This window comes from Monodelphis domestica, chromosome 5 (assembly GCF_027887165.1).
Source record: "Monodelphis domestica isolate mMonDom1 chromosome 5, mMonDom1.pri, whole genome shotgun sequence".
In the NCBI taxonomy this organism is placed as follows: Eukaryota; Metazoa; Chordata; class Mammalia; order Didelphimorphia; family Didelphidae; genus Monodelphis; species Monodelphis domestica.
Window position 1 is genome coordinate 271,139,018 of NC_077231.1, and position 23,521 is coordinate 271,162,538.

The 23,521-nt window shown below is 35.9% G+C and overlaps 1 protein-coding gene across 1 annotated transcript in view; it reads left to right on the forward strand.

Moving 5' to 3' along the window:
- The window catches only part of ITGA8 (integrin subunit alpha 8), a 232,004-nt gene that overhangs the window by 151,470 nt on the left and 57,013 nt on the right, over positions 1-23,521 (forward strand). The window contains exons 23-25 of the mRNA XM_001377451.4: positions 4,353-4,433; positions 12,410-12,515; positions 15,234-15,392. Of these exons, the coding sequence (XP_001377488.2) occupies positions 4,353-4,433; positions 12,410-12,515; positions 15,234-15,392 (346 nt within the window). The remainder of the gene's footprint in view (positions 1-4,352; positions 4,434-12,409; positions 12,516-15,233; positions 15,393-23,521) is intronic.

Sequence of the window (23,521 nt, forward strand, 5' to 3'; positions counted from 1 at the left end):
CCAGTGATCTAGGTATATCTCGGAGACAAAGCCTTAGAGAAGTGTTGACTTCCATTGGCAGAGGGAGTTTTCTCACCTGGGTGTTCCCTCTACCAATGAAATCACAGGCATTGTCCTTATTGCTTAAGAAATAATATAAAACAAATTTGATGAGGGCCATTTACAAAAAACAGAACCATTGAGTGTGGAATGGATCTGATGAGGTTTTTTAGCCAAGACTGCACCCAAGACTATTGAGTTCCTGTGTAGTTATGAATGATTTCCAAGATGAAGGAATCTTATACCTTGTCTTACATTCCCTTTCCACTAACTGTCAAACCTTAGTCAGTAACCTAAATCATTTCTGCTGTCATTGACTCTTATTTGTCTTCTCTTTGGCAATCAGATGCCAGGATAGAGTGGGGTATGGAGGTGACATTTACCAATTATCTTATTAAATTTCCTGAATATATAAGGAACAAGCATATTCAGTCAAAGCCCAGAAGGTGCTATATAGTATAATATTGAAAGGTAATCCCCCACTTATGTCACTCCTCTCATTGTTTCTAAAGAAGCTTCTTAAAGCTCTGATTCCCTGGGTAGATGTCCTCTTCATCAGTGGGCTGCCCAGAAAAAGGAAAATACTTTTAGAAAGAAAGCCTGATGCAGAGAAGAAAAAAATTACTGATCCATCTTTCTCATTCATAATTGTAGCACTTGTGTATAATAAAAACAGTAAAGTTAGGAGAGATGATTGAATGATCAGTCATTCTAGTACTTGGTCATTCTCGGAGCCCTCTCCAATGCCTTTCGGTAGAAATTTGTATTTTGATCATGGTTGCCCTCACCCAGTGCTAAATTAAAAACTGAAAACAAAATAGTATTCTTTTCACATTCACTTTCACCTAAAAGGTTTGGGCTTGATTTCCTTGCTTCCTTAAATGTTGTAGCAATGTGCTACGATCCCAGAATAGTCTCAAAAAATGAAGAAAAAAGGAAACCATGATATTGACAACCATGGAATCATCAGAAACAGACTAAATTCCTCATGAAGAAGTCTCAATTCTAGTACATCTTCCCTCTCTTCCTAATTATTTATCACTGCTTCCTCATTTATGAAAGGGACGTGCCAAGCCCCTTTCCCAGAAAAGGATGGGGTTCAAAGGCACATTTTGAATTCAAGGAAGCACTTGTGGACTTAATTATCATGAGAGAAATGAACTTCTACTCACCTACTATTCTGATAGATTCTCAAGATGTGAATAAGCCTAGCGAGATGGTTTGATTTTAGCTTAAACAAGTTCAACCAAAACCAAATTAAATCAAATGCTTAAAATCAAATTTCAAATCTCAAAGGGACAGTCCTTGATGCCGTTCCCCACATAAGGAAGCCTTGGTGCCCACCTAGATGAAAATTGGCTTTCAGAGTAATTAATCTGAAACATTTTTGTTACCAAATGTTTTAATTAAAAGGCCTTTCTATTGTTTTTATTCTATGATACATGAAAGCATTTTTCTCCCAGCATAAGAAAGTTCACATATGTGTGTGCGTCTATAGATAGACACATATAAAACATGTGGTCACCTTTTCCAATTTTTGTTCACCAGAAATGAAGCTTAATCACTGAATGCTGATTCTCTTTGCCGACATAATCAAAAGGTCCCAGAATCTTAGGAGGTCACATGGTATAGTTAGGAGAGAGAGAAGGAAGAAGGAGGAGAGAGGCAGCCAGAGGGACAAAGATAAAGAGACAGGGAGAGAAAGGAAATGGTGAGTGGTGCGGAAAGAGGAAATATGCTAGTTTTAGAAGAAGTGAAAAACATATTTATCCTTGGCATACATCAGGATGTATTCAGATAGAGGAAGTTCACCATTAATTTGCTTAGAAATAGAGCAGAAAGTATAAATAGCACTATATCATAGGCAATGATGGATTACTTGTTTAATATAACAGCAGTATTAGCAAGGGAGGTTTCCTGCTCAGAGTGGTCAAGAAAACATACAAACTGTACACATGGTAATTGTGGCTCTTTTCTCATGAGGAGGTTTTGTTAAGCACTAGATTCCATACAAATTTCCCTAGAAATTCTAGGCTACAGAATATCACAGAATATAGGATATAGGGTAGATGTAGGATAATTTTCGATACAGAACCAGAAATTTTGGTTTCCGGGGCTTTGATTGACTTTGTTGTATTTCTAAAAAGCAAGCACACACTTCTTGTTGGCATTTAAAAAATGGATTCTATACTCAATAACTGTTTGTATCACCTGAAGAATAACAGTGCCAATTAAAATAGTTGGGAATAAGACAATTGAAATACACCCGTATACACAGAAGCGTTGCCTCTTATAATCCAATCCTTGTGTTTTCCGTGACTAGGAGTAGCATAGCTACTCCTTAAAAGACTCAAACCTGCAAATTAATGATTTGCTCCAGACTTAGAAGAAATTCAGAACCCCCAAAACTGCATCTAGCAGAATCATTTAATTGCTTCTTAGTGGTTAGTTATTCAGAGTAATACCCTTTAAAAAGCACTCTTTCTAGCTGACTGATGCTCCCCAGATGTGATAATAACAAAGCAGTATGGTAACAGGGGTTCAAACAATGGTGAGCAAGTTCCTCTAGGCTTATACCAGCACTAGGCTGCTACAGAAATTGAGCCTGACATCTGTGCATTTCTGTTTTTTTAGTGTGTTTGTAGTTTAGATTGCCTTATCATTGCATATGATCATCCAATGCTTAAAAAAAAAAGAATTGAGAAAACCACAAAAGTACATTTTAATGACCTTTTCCCCATCTGAGAGTTTCTATTGACTTTTATCCTATTCTTCTCAGATTCTAAATTTGGAGAACTTTAAAAAGCTAACCAGAAGAAATCCTGTTAATTGAGAATTCAGCTCTATAGCATGTTTCATTGAATCAGTCTTTCTCATGCTTAAATCCCAAGTCCAAACCCAAGTGGTTCTCCCTGGGGTATAACCAGACTATCAGACATTCCCAATCTGCCAACAGTTGCAGGATGTAGTTAATGTGCTAACTTTAATACATAAGGTTCAGTATATGCTCAAGTTTTGTAAGACCTAATTTCTTTTCTTTGCAGCTTTGAATAGTTAACCTATCTATCTTTTATTAAATAAGAATGGGGATGAGGGTGACATTTTTACCCATGACCATTTGCTTGAGAAAATATCAGCAAACATAAAAATGATTTTATTCTAACTTTTTACAAAAAAAGTGACTTTTTCACCTGAAATTCTAGAAACACTCCATAGACAATTCATTGCTCAATTATTAGGGCATAGATGATGCAGTTTTCAACCTATCCTGATTTCTCTTTATAAACTAACTCATATGCCCACATGCCCCATGTACTCATACAGTGGATGAAGAGAGAGTATTAACTCAAGAAGTAGCATCATGATATAGTACTGAAATTGATGTCAATAATAATTTTGTCCATACCCCTCATTTTAAAGGTGGGGAAACTGAGACCTGGGAAATTTATGTGACTTCATTATGGTCACACAGGTAGTAATCATGAGAAATGGGATGTAACAACAACCCAGCAATGACAGCTAGTATTTATATGGCACTTTAAGATTTGCAAAGTGCTTTATGAATATCTCATTCTATCCTGTTGACAACTGTGGGAAAGAGATACTATATTATCAGAACCCAGGTTCTCTGAATCTAGGGCCAGGGATCTTTCTACTGAACCATGAAAATAATTTTGCTATAAGGGTAATAGATAATCTAAATTCTTTCAAGATCACTACATAAATGCTCTTTTGCTTATACTTCTTCAAAGGTAGCCAATACCATTGTTTCACTTTATTAGCATGAAAATCTAAGTATTAATTGGACAATCTCTTGTGAAATAGACAATGGAAATAATACACAGATTGATGAAATCATTCGCTAAATCCTGGGACGCAAACTCAATGTCATCATTATCCCATCAAATCCCAAAGACCAATTCATTTCCCAAGATTTACACCATTTTCAAATAAAGTCTCTCTTTTTTTAAGTATTGTTATTGTTGTTGTGTTTCAGTTGTATGTTCAACTCTTCATGACCCCATGGAATCCCATGCCAGGCCCTTCTGTCTTCCATTACTTCCCCAAGTCTGCCCAAGCTCATGTTCATTGCCACCATGATGTTATCTATTCATATCATCTTCTCCTTTTTGTGTGCTATAAGTACTACAATGCCTTATCCCTTAAAAGATTATTTTATTTTCAAATAAGATCTCTTTCAGAATTCTCAATTCAGTTGTCATTGTTGATTTTTTTAAAATATGGACTGTATTACTGAGAATCATCAGTATGATTGATATCTTTAGGACAGTAATTGTGTTACTATATTTTAGTTCCAACAAGGATAATCCAGACAGCAATTCCGTGAGCTTGAAAATCAATGTCACTGCTGTGGCCCAAGTAGAGATAAGAGGGTAAGTAGCAAACTGTATCTATCTAATATCAAAATCACATATCTGGGTATAAGAAAAGATAAAATATTGAAAAATATTATAGATTAAAATTTTCATTTAGATTCTGCAAGACCTAGAGGCAAAGAGGTATAATAGATTCAGCACTGGCTTTAGAGTAAGGAAGATTAGGGTTCAAATATTACTCCTAGCATTTAATAACTATATGACCCGAGATTCATCACATAATTTTATGAGCCTAGGCAACACATTAGGATAGATACACAAACACAGAGACACACATGAACACAGAAACGTGTATATCTCTGTTTTCTACAATTACATAATTTTATGTGATATATATGTGTGCATAAATTTTATGTGGCATATATCCATGTATGTATAACATATAACATGTCTCTATACACATTAATATGTATTTTATATATGTGTGTATATGGGACAATTACATGATGCAGTGGATAGAACACTAAAATTGGAGTCAGAAAGACTAATCTTCCTAAGTAGAAATCTGGCCTGATACATTTTGTAGCTATAGGACCCTAGGCAAGTCATTTAGTCCCATTTGCCTTGATTTCCTCGTCTATAAAATGAGCTAGAGAAAGAAATAACAAATAACTTCAGTATCTTTGCCAAGGAAATTCCAAAACGGGGTCATAAAGAGGTATACGTGACTGAAACTATTTAACAACTACAATAGTAACAACATATCTATGTAACTGTGTGTTGGTGGAATAAGTTCCTATAGCAAGGATAGCTGATAAAGTTTCTTTGTGTATTCACATATTCTGCTAGCCCTTTGACAGAGTATAAGACACTTTAATTGTAGATTTTCAACTGCAGCTCTTTAAAGAAAAAGAAACAATGAAAAAAAAAAAACCTTCCTAAAAATAGAGCTTTCCAAAAATGGAATGAACCTTCTTGGAGGTGACAAGTTTCCTGGCCATGGACATCGTTAAGCAAAGACTGGCTATGTAAACAAGATTTGTGTTTTAGTTAGGGATTGAACTAAGTGATCTCTGAGATCCTTTTCAAATCTAAATCTAAATATTGGACCCCAAATATCTGTGCTTCGATCTACGTAGGAATTCACTCAGTGGTAGACCAAAGAATTTCAATGACTCATTGACAGTGATCATGAATTGGCATGAACAAGCAACATTTCCTCTGTTAGGTTGTTTTCTGAAGATTATCTCATCTATATTTAGTTCAAGTTCTCTTTGATTACAGAATGACAGTGTAATAAGAATCTATGATTTCCAATTTACCATGATATGGGTGATGGCTTGTATATCTATCATCCAAGAATCAGCCTAAGTATAAGAATGTAAGAATCAAAATTTAGGGCAATAGACAGTTAATTTTTTTATTACAAAAATTTATTAAGCCTTCTATTATATTAAGGAATCAAGAGAGTACCTGCACTAGTGAAATCATGAATCTTTTCAAATAAGTATTTGCCTTATATTGACTGACTTCTGCTACTCTCCTCTAAAATGAGCAAATTTCCATTGGGTAACAGTGTCAGAACTCACTTTGTAGCAGTTTTTTTTTTCTTTCCCAGAATGCCAAAGCAACTTGTCAAGTTAGCACAAACTAGGCATTTCAGCTAAAAATCGAGCTTATCCTGTTTAGGGACCTTGCAATTAAACGAAGGATTCACTTAATGAATAGCTGTTTTGGTGCATGAAGACATCTTTTTTTTTTTGTGACCTGAGTTTTCTAACATACACTATTGATTGTTAGGGACAGTAAAGAAAGGTATCAGAGTCTAAGCATCTTTTGGGGCAAGCAACATGAAGATGGAAGACAGAGAAGCAAAGAGCCTGGATTGGCTGGCTTATTCCTGGTTTTTCACATTAGAAACCAAAAACTGACTTTGGGTAGCTGGAGTATGTTACCTTTATCTTGCCCTATCTTGGCCTTCATGAATTTTATCCTATAAAGACACAATTAGGTAGCAGGCATTTAGAGGTAAATCTAAATTGTGACTATTTTGGCATAGCTAAAATTATAATGTAGCCCTACATAACTGAGCAATGAAATATGAAAAATTAGCTAGAGGAAATAGGTTTCTGGAATTGGATTTAAACGTTCTGAGTGTGTACCACTTTCAATGCAAAATTAGGCAACCAAAAAATGAAAATGAATATTTGATTGGATCAGATTTATTCTGCATTGAAGATAGCAAATCAAAGTAATTTGATAAAAACCATTTAAGCTGTGTCCCTTACATACCATTCATTTCCATTTTCATTTCATTTTAAAGCTAGATTTAGACAATGAATAATTTCTTAGATTTGTGTTGATGAGAAGAACAGACAGCAAGGCATTATTCTTTGCTACCTTATTATTCATCCTTTTGTATTTTTCATATATATCAAATGTGTTTAAAAGTTGGGACTCTTCAAATGCAGTAAATCTCAGTGTCCTAACCTGACATAAAATTAAATCAGTTTCTTATTGCAAATAAAATGTAAAATTAAAGGGAGATATGCTGTGGTGAGCTATGGGTAACTAAGTTAAGGCTTAGTATAAAATATCCCTTTTGTTTTCTTATATTGAACTTCTCAAGTAATTGCATTTGTCTCCTTGTCACTACTATGCCTCCTTCCTTGACAAGGAAATACATGGGCCCTTTATGCTAATAACTATAATATGTCATCCAAATATAAGCTTTGTTCCAGGGATGCGGTCATTTAAATTATTGATCTAACTTTTTCAAATTTGATGCCCAATTGATTCCTGAAGGTGGTATTGCAGTTCTCTTTGGCCATTTTCAAAATAAAATTCTTCCCTCCAACTGTTACCATTAGTAGAGAAAGCATTTGTCAAAATGGTGGGTTCCTCTAGGAATGAAAAAGGAATGTGTTGAGTTTCTTCCATTATGATCTATGGGGAAAATGAACATTTTTGGTCAGCAGTAAATATTTTGGTTTGGGGTTTTTTTTAAACCTGGCACTACCTTAAAAATAAATTTGAAGCTCTAATTCTCTTTTTTATTTCTGCATGTTTTCTGAACCACCATGTGGATTTCTAGCTTGGAGGAAAAAACCAAGAACACTGGAACTTGCCAGCCCAGTTCTAAACTGGATAATCTCAGCTCATTCTTTTAAACACAACTACATTTGAATTGTTGACATTGTGAGCCATTTAGAAGTACTGGCTAATGCTGCAGTAGATTAAAAGCCAGAAACCAGGCTGAGAAAGCAATTCAGATGAGAAAAGGCCTAGGGGGAATTAGTGGGCTGCAAACACCACATGGGTCAACAGTGTGAAGAGGCAGGCAACTGACTGAACAGGACTAGAGTGTGCAGAGTGAGGGAGGTGAACATGTCCCTGTGTTTTCTGACTTTCTCAACTCACCTTTGGAATGGTAAACTCATGCCACATAAATAAAACTCAAAGGAACTGGGTATATTTAGCCTGAAGTAGAAAATTCAGAAGGGACTCTTCAAATGGAAAAGGGAATGGACCTCTCTTCTTGGCCCTAGAAAGAAGTCACAAAAAGTTCAACTCAATATGAAAAAGGAAAAAAAACTTCCTAAAAAGAGAAATTTCCAAAAATGGAAGGAAACTTTTGGGGGTTGATGAATTTCCTGGCAATGGACATCATTAAGCAAAGACTGGATATGTAGACAAAATTCCTATTTTGGTTAGGGATTGAACTAAATGATCTTTAAGATCCTTTCCCAATGATTATACTTCAAGTCTTTGTGCTTTGATCTGTGTAGGAGCTACCTCCACTATAGACTGAAGTCTTTCAATGACTTCAGTGATACTGATGATGAGTGTCATGGCCAAGAAGAATTTCATCTGTTGGTTCACTTTCTGATGATGATCCATCCGTATTTTGTTCAGTATACAATGACGACTCTTTCATGGGGTCATTAGAATTATTGAAAGTGAACTTTTCATTGTAGTCATTATATTCCTCTTTCTTAAAATGATCAGTTACTATTGGATAATCTTAAAAAAAAACACACTCTCCCCCCTCAACAATTTCCTCTGATCTAGGGAAGGAGGGGCTTTTTTTTAATTCAACAGAGATGCCAATTCATCAATTTTTTATTATGTACTTGTTATAATTAAGGCACTATGCTAGATATTAGGGACATAAAAATAGATGTGACCCAGATCCTCTCATAGACAGCTTCCACTTTATGGGAGGAGGAGGAGGAAAATGCATATATATATATATATATATATATATATATATATATACACATACATATATAAAATGTATACACACATACACAAATATGAGAAAATAGAAAAGAAGTATACAGAAGCTTGGAGTAGGTTTAAAGGGTAGGACAAGGAAGGGACAATCCAAGAGGTAGGAATGGGAATTATAATCTGGATGTAGTGTCCTGGAAACCAAAGGAGTAGAAGGTAAAAAGGAAGATGGGACCACCAATTCCAAAATAATTCAGAGGTAAAAAAAATGAAGGCAAGAGGGAGAAAAGTGTTTTTATTTAGTGATGAGGTACTCAATAGTAATGCTGGATCGGGCTTTTTAAGTAAAATGATAAGAGAAAAATTATAAGAAGTTTAGGAGTAAAATTCCAACTGGTGCTAAGTGAAGAAAGCAAATTTATACTAATCTATCTAGAAAATTGGACAATAAATGCTTTGTTGTTGATCAGCTATCTTGGTTGTATCCGACTCTTCATATCCCCATTTAGAATTCTCTTGGCAGAGAATATGGAGTGGTTAACCATTTCCTTTGCCAGCTCATTTTACAGTTGAGGAAAAACTGAGGGAAACAGTTAAGTGGCTTGCCCAGGGTCACACAGGTGTCTGAGGCCAGATTTGAACTCAGGAGAATGAGTAGGAAGATAAGCAATAAATGAGAGAAGAGAAAATGGATGCCAGAGGAAAGTCTGAAGACTCTTGAGAGTAGGGATGATTGATGAACAGGTTTTTAGAGATAAGAGGGGAGTTTGTGGTTTAGAGTACAGGTGAAGAGATTGACCTCTCTCTAGAGGAAGATAATTTGTTCCTCTGAAGTTGTAAGAAAGGGAGGTAAAGACGTTTCTTTGTAATTTAGCAAGATTTCTGGAGGATGTTAGGAAAAAATCACATATGACCTCACACTTCCAGAAAGTAACTTTGATTAATTATCTTTAACCAAAAGACTGAGATTTTTTCCAGTCTCTATTGTATATAACTCAGAAAGCTTGAAAGATATTGTTATTTTCAGAGAAGACAAAGGAGGCATATAGAGAGGATAGTATCACAGATATAGAACTAGGAGGAATATTAGAGGCTATTGAGTCTAACTTCCTCATTTGAAACTGATGAACGGAATAGTTAAGTGACTTGCCCAGAGTCATACAGCTAGTAAATATATAATTCTAAATTTGAACCTAGATCTTGCTGACTCCAAATACAGCGCCCTATCAACTACACCATGCTGCTTCTATTAAATGACTTGCCTGGGGGTGAGAATTCAGTTTAAAATATTTTTGTTTTTTCTTTGGACATGGATTACCCAGAAGAGAAAATAAGATTTGAACTTTCTTTATGCCAAGTTGATTATTGGCAGCACTTAAGAGGCCAAACAAAGTGATTGATGGCCAAAAGAGATAGTTTCCATTGAAATTGCTCCTAGTTTATATGGTGTGTGAATTCTTCTTCTCATAGTTTTTTTGACCTAGCACTACTTGCTGGAAGGACAAGCACTGCTTTCTTAATGATGACTTCAGTTAGTCTCTTCTAAACATCAATTTGCCTTGGACTCTGACAAAATCATCTTTCACTTACCCTGAGTGGTCCATAGTTCCAGCATTTTATTAGGGATAAACAGCTGATGATATGAAATAATGAAACTATATTTCATTCCTTTTCACACCATGCCCATAGTCTATGTTGTGGGTAAATATGTTACATGTAAAAATAATATCCTATCAAATCGCCACCCAGCTGATCTTATTAGATAACATTGATTCCTGTCTCATTCTCCCCAACTGTTGGCAAGACTCTTGGAATATTCAACCAGGGCTTCATCCAGGGCTTCCTCCCTTTAACTTTGAGCTCCAGCCTTGTGACAGAAAAATGAGACATAGCAGGAAGAACCACTGAAAATTCAGAAATGGAAAACCAAGATGGGGCCACTTCTCCAGTCTTGCCCTACCATTTTCTGTCTTCACCACAGGGCCGGGCCACCTTTCAAGTTACCTGGATTTTGTTCTCTACTCATTATTAGCTAGCCTCATTTGGTATAAAAATGGAGGGCAGATCCAGCAGAACACCAACTCTGAGAGCCTTGGAAAGGCTTCTGAAGTGAATTCAGAAACAAGCTTTAAAGTCTTTTATGTGAGAACCAACCTAGATTAGCTTTGAGAACTACCACCAGATGATGGCTATAGTAGCTCATTAAACCATTTCCTAACATATCAATGAGTTGTAGTCTGGGACATGGTGGAAGAATTGACCCAGACAGTTGAAATCTCAGATGCAAAAGGTATTGAAGCATGAATGTTTGAGGTACTAAATTAAGTCCATATTGTTATATCTCTGGATATCCTATATAGACATCCTAAATATAACTACATAAAATTTTAGGTGTGTTTAGGATGGAACACATTGATGATTATAAATAAATAAATTTTAAAAGAACTGCCCAAAGTACTGGGCTCTGTACTAGTTGTGTGACCCCAGGCAAGTCATTTAACCTTTGTCTGCCTTAGTTTCCTTAACTGTAAAATGGGAATAATAATAACACTTACCAAGGCTATGGTGAGGAACAAATGAGATTATTGTGTAAAGCATTTAGCATAGAGCCTGGCACATGGTGGGAACTTAATAAATGTTTGTTTCCTTCCTTCCATTTATTCTGATTCTTTTTGTATGTTTGAAACTTGGGAATTAGCTTTAACTTTTCTCTCCCTCATATTTCATATCCAGTCAATTACAAAATTCTGTTTATTCTACTTTCATAATCTCTCTCCCAGCTGTCTCTCCTCTGTTCCTGCTGTTGCCACTAGTTCAGGTTGTACTGTGGTCTCTTGACACATCTTCCTGCCCTTCATTTTCTCCTACTTTTACCCAGCTTCCAGATTAATTTGCCTTACTGCTATGTAGACCTGCTCGTGGTCTTCTGCCCTCAAAACCTTTCAGTGTCCATCTTTGTCTTTGAATTTCATATTCCTTACCCTATTATTCAAGATTTTCTACACATTAGTGCCACCCATTTGTTCAAGTGATCCTCTCTATCTTCCAACAAAACTGGACTGGTCACCATTTCTTCATAACTACCCTTGTTTTCCTGTCTTTGCTCTCACTGGTAACTATACTTAGGAGGTCTTTTTTTTTCTGGCTTCCATTTGTATGTTAACTTCCTATCCATCTTTTCAAATGCTAACTCCTCTAGGAAGCCTTCCTAAACTCTTCTATTTAGCAAAGACCTTTCCTAGCTATGTCTCAGTTTAATCCTTTGTTTACATCTCTCTTATACATATGGATGAACAAATTGGTCGGATTGTATTCTTGCTACATGTTATTGTATATTAGGACTATTTTGTGTATATGTCTTTTCCTATCCTACTGGACTAGAAGCACCATGAGGGCAGAACCTGTAGGTTATCTAACATTTTTATCTACCTTGGTTTTTAGTGCAGGTCATTGCATAGGCAGGTATTTGATATGTCTGTCAGTCAATAAGTAAGCATTTTAGAAATTCCTCTTAAGTGCCAGGTACTGTGCCAAGTATTGAGGAAACTCAGAAATGCAAAAAATGGTCCCTGCCTTTGAGGATCTCAGAATCTAATGGATTAGATGAATGGATCTATACTCCTGATTGATACTATTGGAATGTAATTTCCTCTCAAGAGAATTCTAGATCTTGTTTATTTTTGTAAAGCTCATATTTTTACTCAGTGCCCTGCATGAATGTTTGTTGAATGAATGGATGGACTGATGGATGGATGATGATGATAGTGTTCATTCAATCATTTGCGATGTTTACATTACAGAGTATCCCATCCACCACAAATTGTTCTGCCCATTCACAATTGGGAACCTGAAGAGGAGCCCCACAAAGAAGAAGAAGTTGGACCATTAGTAGAGCATATTTATGAGGTAACTTATACATTAAAGTTGCCCTAGTAATGCTGCCTTAAATTCTCTAACTTTTTTAAAGAAACTAATGGACTTCTAAAATGTCTCTGATTCAAGTTCTGGCTTTTGTACTCACTGTAGATCAGTGCATTCAAAATATTCTATTAAAGGTCTTGATCAATGACACATGTAAAACCCAGGGGAATTGCATATTGGCTACAAGAAGGGGGTGGGGGAAAGAGAGGGAAAGAACATGATTCTTATAACTAGGGAAATATTCTAATTAACTAATTAAATAAAAATTCAAAACCAAAAATATTCTATTAAGTTTCCAGTGTTTTAAGTTGTATAAATTAAAATAGTTACAGATCCAATTTACCTACTTCCTTTTAGTAAAAACTGTTAACATGGCAGGCAAATATGTTTACAATCCTTCCTTTCTTGGTCTGTGGCATGGAAATATAAAAAGATGACTGGATTCTGGTTCTTCCCTCATGCTAATGCATTTTCACATCCTTAAAGACCTCACTCAAAAGAAGACCACTGACTACACACAGACAATTTCTAAAAATTTTTGCCAAGTATTCACAGCTGAATTGAAAACATTCATCTCTAAAGGTCAAATTTTCTAGCTGAAAACAACCTTAGAAACCAAAAGTCCAACATGGCCATTTAAATGAGGGGAAATGGCATTGGTTGCCATTCTCCATGCCTGGATTCACTCCTTCTATCTGCTTCCTAGGAATCCCTCTGTTCCTGTAAAGCACAGTTCAATTATAACTTTCTATATAACTCTTCTCCCCAGCTACTAGGATCACTCCTAAATTATCTTAGCACCTACTTCCCAGAGCTGTTGGGAGGATCAGATAAAATAGTAATTGTGAAGTACTTAGCACTGTTCCTGGGACATAGAAAGTACCATCTAAATGTTCCTCTTAAGATTATTATTATAATTGAGTTGCAATCTGCATTGATCAAAAGAGATCGCACACTGCGAGTTCCCTATATTGATTTTTACATATTCAAATAAAAGCAAACAGCACAATATAATAATTAGACTTTATAGAGAGGATTCATGCTTCAAGTGAAGGATGGAATAGAAAACTTCTGAAATAACATCTCTAAGATTTTGTGGGCTATTCCTTGACCTTTCCAAATAAAGAAAAAAAAAACCCTGATCTTAAATTGGAAGCTTTTTTTAAAATGTAGAAACAACTAAAATCAAATGTCTCTTTGTTGAGCCAAAGAATGCAAAAACTGAAATGAGGTGATGGCTTCATTCCTTTCAGTATTTTTTTATTGGTGTAAATCATAACGGTGGAAAGGAATAGCTATTACTTCATGTGAACGTTTTGAGACTTCTCTTCATTGAAAAGCAATGAAAAACTAAGGTTCTGCAGAGCCTTCACAATTGATTTCTCCTGTCCTTGACCTTAGAATTTATAACCATTCTCTTTTCAAATACTTTTGAATGTAGCCCCCATCTTCTATCCTCTAGAGAGCACTTGAAGGTAACATTCACCAGATTTAGCCATAAAGCCCTTTGAAAATGGATTGGCTGTTTATGCTATTGGGAAAGAAGAAATCCAACGCTGCCCAGTGTCAAAGGGAGGAGTTCTGCATGTTCCAAGCTACATGGTTTAAAAACATATGTGGCCCTGCCCATTCATGGATCAAAGGATCACCTAAATCTCTTCTGATTATAAAGGATAACACAGTTCCAATGAACCAAGACACTGTGAGAAAAGGATTGCAAGATAGATCATGCAAACATCCCTGTGCTGATTTCAGCCCTGGGGAGTACCTGATTTATAATCTGCCCCCATGCCCTACTGAAATAATCACGAGAATCCAGTTTCCAAATTATCTGACTAGTTTTGATGTAACAAGAATTCCATTACTCTGGCCACATCAGAACCATCAGCTATTCAGTACACATTTAATTGGTCAGAATATTTTTTTAAAACTATATCAGTGAATATCATGGACTTTTGATCATGTGAATTAAACCTAATAAGCAAAACAAAGGAATATTTTGGAGTTGACTAGGGATGTTTAAAATCTATGAAAAAAAGATGAAAGTTTCCTGTCAATACTAGTGAGAAAAAAACCCAAAACAAAACCAGTTCAAGTGTGGTAAACTTTCCTTGTGAGCTTTTTTGCAGCCGTTGAATGAAGGGCCTTTATATTTTCATAGTGCACATCTCTTTATGAGTTGTGGGTTTTTTCCTAGAGATTTACTGATTAAAACAAAGGGATCCCAGATTTGGAACAAGCCCTTTAAGTGAACTGTAGTGAGGCCAGACTATCTTCAGCGTTTGATAGATGACCATTCTTCCAGGGGGTGAAAGAGAGTATGTCACATATGGTTGCAATTCACAAGTCAGTAGTTGGGAAAGGGTAGACAGCTCTAACCAGGAAAAGCAACAACTGAGTTTAAAAATGATACAGTTAATGTCCCAAGCCTATCTCCAAAATTAAAGTAATAAAAGCAATCAAGGTAAACACTATAACTTTAGAACATGGCTAAGCTCTGTGGACAGTGTTGAGAAAATCCATGCATGGAGTTTCACTGATTTAAACAAGCTCTAATAACAGCCATCAGGTCACACTGTCTATGGTACTTGGCCCCATCTAAACTGTTTATATTATTTTTTTCTGGATTCATATTCCAGCCGATTTTAAAAGAATGATATATACATTAAAGCATGATAGTGACTGTAAGCATTTCTTTGGCAGCTGCATAATATCGGACCCAGTACTATCAGTGAAACACTTCTAACTGTGGGATGGCCAAATTCTGCCCGAGAGGAATTTCTTCTATATATTTTCCATATTCAGACCCTTGGACCATTGCAGTGTCAAACAAACCCTGCTATCAACTCACTGGGAATAAAGGTAGGAACCTGCTCCTACTAATGATTTCATTATAATAAGTTGTAAATTCTGGAGAGGTGGTGTGTAATAATGGTTAGAGAGCTGATCGTATAGACAACCCTATCAGTGTTCTGAAAGTCAAAGAGATTAGAATAAATTGTGGAAAATCAAAAGCTTCTCCCCAAAAAGACATGTTCCAAGGACTGGTTTTGATCTGTACCAATGGAAGAACTTCCAACCCACTGACCAATTGACAAGATCAACCTTCACCTTCTTTCACCTGTAAAAAGCCAAGGGATGAAAAAAAAAAGCTAACTTCATTATTGTTAAAACAAAAAGATTGGATTCTTTAATAATATCAAACTGAAGGGAACTGGATCATCTATCCTTTTCTCAACCTACCCTTCAGGTAGGGCTTGGATGTCTCATCCTCTGTGGTCCCTTCCACAACTTGAATCTATGATTCTTTGATTCTCCCGGTATTTTTTCTTTATAAGTAGGAATATGTGTTAAATTTGTTCAGAGTTAGACTATCAAAATATATCACTTTTAGCTAGCTTTAAATAATAATGCTCAGTCATCTGTATACTTGTAAGCCAAAATAAAAATCCAAGTCTGTCTTCTGGAGGAATCAGTGTGGAATGCTAGCTGGGAGAGGCATTTGACAGAGTGATTAGTCCATTACTTGGAGGGGGAAATAATGAGCTCCTTCCAAGAGCTCCAAGTGCTACTGGTGACATGAGATAATCCCCCAAAGGCTGTCTCAATGTCATACAAGCCAAAGGATTAGTGTTTCCAGGTCTCCACTCCACTGACAGCATTATGGGGAAGCCACAAGAGGGAGTGTTTGAAATTGTGAGGAGGATCAATCAAGCTAGGACATAGAAAACACCTTTATTAGCTATACATAGGACACTGGGTCTGAATCTCAGTTTCCTCAGGGATAATACTATTGTCCTAGCCTATCCCGGATAATAATTGGGTGGAAAACACTCTGTGAGTCTTAAAGCATCATAGAAATATACATTTTTGTTGCTATGGCAGAAAAGGACAGTTTTGTCCACCACAAATTTGATTTTGTCCAACTTGGGGCCTTATACTAGCTTTCGAGGGGAAGAGAAAAATTCAGTGCAAATATTTGAGAAAGTCATGTTTATCTGAGGAAGATTCTTACTAATTATGGATATTTCTTTTTTTAAAAGATAGAAGGAATTTCCTAGGAGGAAAAAAGGATATTCTCCAAGTAGCTGGGGGACACAGGGCCTCTGTTTGAGAGGGAACACCAGGCAGGGCTTGTGAAATACTGGCTTACAGTCTGGGATACAGGTTTGCCCCTTCTCAATGGATGGCACAATGTCACTACTCTTATAAAAGAGGTTTTTATTTTTCTAGCTCAGATTGACTTGGTTTCTATTTTTAAAAGAACAGAAAGCACAAAGGCAAAAATAGGGGTTCAGTGTAAAGGGCTAATGGGGCTATGGTGCTGACTCTCTCTGGGGGAATAATAAATAGGAACATTTGTGGTCTATTTAATTATTTAAAGTACTTCTTCCCTAGAAATGGAAAAAAAAAATTAAATCTCCATATTTTTCTTCCTTGAATCTCCTTTCAAAGCACTTTAACAAGTTCTAGGACAATGGCTTACTGTAAAACAACTCCCTTTCCAGTGCCAGAATGTCACTCTTTCTAAAGTTATTAACCTTGAAGATGCCCCATTTCAGTTTTGAGTTTTCAGTCTACATGATCAAGAGTCCAAGAACCTAAAGGCTTCTCCCCCACAAATAGGTGACGTGTAATTTGTTTAACATGCACGTCATTGGCTTTACCATCTATGCTTCATTGCTATTTAATGATGCTTTATTATTTTGGGGACTGGGCCTGGAGTTAATTGGCTTCTTCATTTACATTATTAGTAGAAGCAATGCCTCTAGCATCTTGGTTACTCTTTAGGATAAAGCCCACGTAGCTTTTCTTTTCTTTTTCATTTTTTAAATTATATCCTTAATAACCACCACCACCACAAAAAATTAAATAAACAAATGCAAAAAAAATACATGCAAAACCACAAGCTCCACATTGTGTACTATCTGTTTAAAAATATGTAAACTATATATGTGCTAATATAAACATCCTCTGCTTTTGAGTTCCCTTTGGACTTGTTTACTTGGACACTTTCCCCCTTGATTTTATGCCTTTTTTAAATGTAATCATAGTATGTGTTACTCTTATTCTCTTTTCATCTCTTCATATATTTCCCTTAATTTCTTTATATTTCCAATATTTCTCATTTCTAATAACATAATACAATCCAATTACATTCAAATATCACATTCTACTCAGTCTCACACTGCCTTTGTATTTATTGTTATTTTGTCATTACAAAGTTTCCATGAAAATTTTCAGACATACACAGCTTTTTATTCTCTCAATAATGCCCTTAGGGCGTAATCCTAGTAATGGTCTGAACAACTTTACAACTTTTAATGCATATTTCCATCTTGTTTTCTAAAAAAAAAAATTATAGCTGTTCTAGAAATGTAATATATTACATGTTCTTATCAGCATTTAATTTGATTAACTCAACCATCTGGTTCTCAGTTAACAGGCATTACCAGGATCATATTTAGCTAGATTGGTCCTAATGCAGTAGGAAAAAAAAATCTGTTGCCAGAACCATACTCTTTTTATATCCAAGTCTTTCCAGCTTGGTCGTACCCAGTGGAACTTTTGTTCTAATGCTCCAACCCCTAAGAAATGCAGGCTTATGTCCATAATATGATGAGTGTTAAAGCAAGACTTTTGTAGAATATGTATGCTCTCTAAGTCATTGTTGTCTTATTAGAAAGTATGTTTGGATTATGTATATACTCAGGCTTAGATCTATTACCAGCTTTATGCAGGATGTGAGAGCTCTCCAGATATCTGTCATATTTAACTTATCTAAAGTTCTATACATCTTCTTAGCTTCTTAATTATTGTTTGGTGAGATTTATCTTTTTTTGGAAAGGGGAAAATTAAATACCCTTGCTATTATTATTTTGTTATCTATTTCCATCCATATTTCATTTAGTTTTTTTTCTTTAAAAATCTGGATTAATACTGGATTAATAACAGTTGAAATATACAGGTCCAATATTGATAATGCTTCGTTGTCTATAGTGCCCCCTCCCTCACAACTTAATATAATTATCCTATTTATCCCTTCCAATTTTATCCATTTTATCCCCAACTCCATTTGAACCTCTTGATTGCTGCCCTTGCCTTCTCTGGATTTGCTGAGGCACAGTATATTTTGCTCCAGTGTCTCTCCTTCACTCTATTGATGTCTCTTATTTTCAGTGAATTTCTTATAAACAACACATTGTCAAGTCCTGTTTTTTGATCCTTTCTGCTATCTATTTTCTTCCCATGGGTAAATTCATTCCATTTATTCTCAATGTCATAGTTACTAGCTTTGCATTTCCATCTACTCTGTTCCTTCTCATTGTGTATCACCCTCTTCCTTTCTTTTTGTGGTATCCCTCCTCATATATACAATTTCCTTCGACCAATATCTTTTGATCTTTTCCCCTTGCCCTCCTACTTCCAAATTGGTCCACCTTTTCAAAGACTCCCTCCCTTGTCCCTTCTCCCTTACCTTTTAATTTTTATTCTGTTCACCTTTCCAAAAATCCCTCCCGTATCCCTGTAATCATGCCCTCCTACTTTTTGTTATGAGTTCAATTTTTAAAATCTGTCCCCATCTTGTCCTAAAAGTCCTTTCTATCCCTGTACCTTACCCCACTATATCTTGATATGTTCCTCCCTCTAAGTACCCCCTTTTTCTTATCCCCTTGCCCTTATTCCTCTTAAACTACCCTTTCTCCTCTTATTACTTCAGTTCCCCAAAGGGACTCCCAGGCCCTCCCTTTCTCCATCTCCCTTTCCCTCTTCTCTATATATTAAGGAAATGTTTACCCTTATAATTGTGTATGCGGTTCTCTCTTTATCCCAAGTCTAATGAGAGTAGGGTTCTAATACTACCAGCCCTCCATCTTCTCTTCACTTTCTCTGTTGCAGTTCCTCCACTCATTCGTCCTCTCTCTATATAATTTAGTTGCACCCAACCTCTTTCTGGTCTGTTCCACTACCATTTCAGCTCATTCCATTACATTTACCTCCATTTACCTCAGCCTTGAGTCTTTCATTCATACACACCCCTTCAAAATACCAAAGTAATGATGCCATTTCCAGTGACCATAGATGACATTTTCCCATACAAGAATCAACAATTTCATATTTTGGGTTTCTTATGATGATCTTTCATTATCTTTGCTTCTTTCTTATAGATCAAATTTTCTGCTGAGTTGTAGAATAGTTGGAACTCCTTTAGTTTGTTAAATATTCACTTTCTACCTGTTATAATTATGCTCAATTTTGCTGGACATATTAGTCTTGGCTGTAAGCCTAGTTCTTTTGCTCTACAAAATGCTATGTCCCATGTCTTGCATTCTTTTACTGTTTCAAATGCTAAGTCTTTTGTTATTCTAACTAGCTTCACAGTATTCAAATTGTCTTTTTCTTGTTGCTTGTAGCATTTTCCTTAACTTGGAAGTTACAAAATTTAGCAATGATGTCCCCTGCATATTTTCATCTTTAGGGCCTCTTTAAGATAGTGATTAGTGGATTCTTTTCATTTCTATTTTACCCTCTGATTCTAGAATTTCTGGGCAGTTTTCCTTGATTTCTTGGAGCTTGGTGCCTAGACTTTTTTTTTTATCATTACCAGGGAGTCCAGCTACTCTTATTTTGACTCTTCTTGATCTATGTTGTAGGTCAGTTGTTTTGTGATTAAGATGTCTCATATTCTCTTCTTTTATTTTATTCTTTTAAGTTGCTTTATTATTTCTTATTGTCTTAGGAAGTAGCTTCCCCTTGTCCAATTCTAGTTCTTAATACATTATTTTCTTCCATGAGTTTCTGGATCTCTTCCATTCGAGTGATTTTTCTTTTAGAATTTTATTGTTTTTTGTACATTGTTTTTATTTTTTTTCTATTTTTTCCTTAGCCTCTCTCATCTTGTTTTTAAGGTCTTTTAAAAGCTCTTTTGATATCTATTTTTGAGCTCATGGCCATTTATTGTATTTCTTTGCTATTTTTTTGAAGTAAGTGTTTTTACTTCAGTATTCTCTGAATTTGAGCTGAGGTCTTCTCCATCCCCATAATAGCTATCAATAAGTAGGTTCTTTCTCCCTTGCTTGATCTTATTTTTTTTTAACTTTAGCAACCAGGTCAATAGACTTAATTAATGTTTTTTTTTTGCTTAGAGTCCCATGGTTTCTAAAGTACTGAAGTATGTTACCTGAGGTTTCAAGATTTTTTTGTATTTGTTTTTTTTTCCCTGGGACCTATTTAGTCATTCCAATTTTTATAGTCTAGGTTCTGATGTACTCCCAGGCTCTTACTCAAGTCACAGTCAGTGATTTACTTCAAGTGCTACAACTAGAATCCTCAGGCATTTCTGCATTGTAATTGCAATCATTCTGTCCACCTCTCCCTGTTGCAGTAACCAATGATTCCTCTTTCCTGGGGGTGACCACAAGTGATGAGGCCCTAGCCATTTAGCAACCACACTCACCAGTCTACACTTCTTCCTCATTCCTTCTGTCCTATTGCCTTATCCTGGGATGGAGCAAGTGTCTATTCTATGTTTCTTAGACCTCCAAACTCCCTCATTAATTAGAAATGAGGCTTGAGTTCCTACCCATAGGGCCTGGTACCTGTAGACTTTGTGGTGTCCACTTCCCTAATCACTAGCTATGGAACAGGCAAGGATATTCAGAGCCAAGGCTGCAAAAGGCACAGCTGCTTTCAAGGCCCTCTGTTTGAAAATTCTAGTAGTATCCTTGAGAATATAAGTTCTGAGGCTCAGGAAACAAAGTGAGGTTGCCTCTTGCCCCCAGAGGCTGCCTTGTGGATTCTATGCTGTTTGCTCTATTCCTGTCCCCAGGGATAACAGCAATAGGACTGAGGCCAGGGAAGTCAGAAACCTTCCTTGCTTGTTGTCCCTATATGTTCATCTTTACTCCCATATCCTGTCTGTTTTTGTAACTTTTATTATTAATTTTGTGAAGTTATATTTGGTTATTTCTAGAAGATATTAGGAAAGTGAGGCAGTTTCACACCCTACTCTACCATTTTCCCAAAATGCACCTTTTATCTTTTATTTAGATTTTGAAGGGCTATAACTTTCACCAAACTTCTTACACATACACATTGGACAATAGACCCCAGGATAATCTCAGTATGACTTGAGATATATTTAACAATTTAATTTTTTCAGAAAAAATATTTATTATGTCCCTGTACCACCTCTAGACCTGGAAATAAAGGTAACAAAAAGAATAGTCTCTGTTCTAAAGGAAATTATAGACTATTACAAGAGAGAAAATCTACACCAATGATTGTAGTATAGGTTATGCTGTGATGAGTGTATAGGAGATGGATGAAAGGTGAGAGAGATAAGATCACTGAATTGTAATCATAGAACAGAAGATCAGAGGCAGAAAGTGGCTCAATGGCTTACTAGCACAACTTATAGTTGAATCAGAATCCCCTTAACCACATGTAAAGCCAATATCAATCTAGTCATTCCTTGAAAGCCTCCATTGATGGGGAACTTAAGGTAGCTCATTCTCTTTTGGTTGCTTAGTCATGTCTCACTTTTCATGATCTAACTTGGAGTTTTTATGGCAAAGATATTATAGTGGTTTTCCATTACCTTCTCCAGTTCATTTTACAGATAATAAAACTAAGGCAAACAAGATTAAGTGACTTGCCTAGCTAGGGTCCCACAGCTAGTAAGTATCTGAGGCGGCCAGATTTGAACTCTGAAAGATGATTCTTCCTGATTCCAGGCTGTGCCATCTAGCTGACCTTCGTTTTTGAAAGCTCTAATTAGAAAAGTGTTTCATTTTTGTTTCTTCTCCTATCAAAATTGAATATTCCTCTTCACAACTTCCATATGACCAATGCTTCTAGTTCTTCTCTAGAATAACTCCAACCCTTTCCTACATGAGAATCCTTCAGATGCCTGAACATTCCCTTTCATGGCTCTTCAAAAGTCTTCTTCAGCTAAACTTCCTCACTTCTTTCAATCCATCCTCATATGCCATGACCTTGTTATGGAGGAATTGGTTCAGTAGTCAATGTAGTCAATGGCTTACTATAAAACAATTTCCATTCCGATGTCAGCGTCCACTCTTTCTTAAGTAATTGGCTTCTTGAAGATGTCCTATTGCAGTTTTGATTTTTTTAAGTCTACATGGTATATTATTAATTATGTGGTTGCCTGGAATTTAATTTCTAAATCGCAAAATAAATTGCTAAAGTAAATGGAATTTATGGTAGTTTATTTACAATATTTACAATAGAAGAAAGATATTAAGGAATGAGAGAGAGAAAAAACTCTGGCTTTTTCTGATATCAGTTAGAAATTCTAAGTCCCAGTCAAGGGAAGAGAGTCTCAAGAAGTTGGGCCTTTCCTGGAGGCTCCACGCCTCCAGAAAGGTGGGGTCACTAAGTCAGCTTTTCAGGCACCAATGGTAATAGTCTAAAAGAAGTCTGGGTGTTGGTCTTCCAGTAGCTCCTCTGTCCTTCACTCCAAGCTCAGGTGACTGACTGTCTTTCTTCAGTCTTTTCCCCCCTCTATTTAAAGACCATTTTTCTCTTGTGTTACCTTCTCTAAATTTTCACATCTACCAATCACAGCAGATGCTTTTCTCCAGCACTGCCTATTCTTTAGTTCTCACTTTCTTTTATTAGATTTTATCTTTTTGGTTTGCTTAAATCTTCTTTTGTTAAGTTCACCTTTTGTAGTTACTTAACACCTTTTTGTTATTAATAATTCACCTTTTGTAGTTATTTAACACCTTTCTTTAGTTAAAATCTAAAAATAGATTGTAGTTTACAATTGTAGCTTCACTATAAAGGAAGAGCTAATTACCCTCATTGTTAAAATCAGGAGATTACAATTTTAGCTTCACAATAAAGAAAAAGCTAAGTATCTTCATTGTTACAATCAGGAGGAGATAGCTAAATCCAATCTTCACAATGGTCAAGAGTCAATGAATTGAAAGAAGAAGACTTCTCACCCCCAAGGAAGGAAGGAT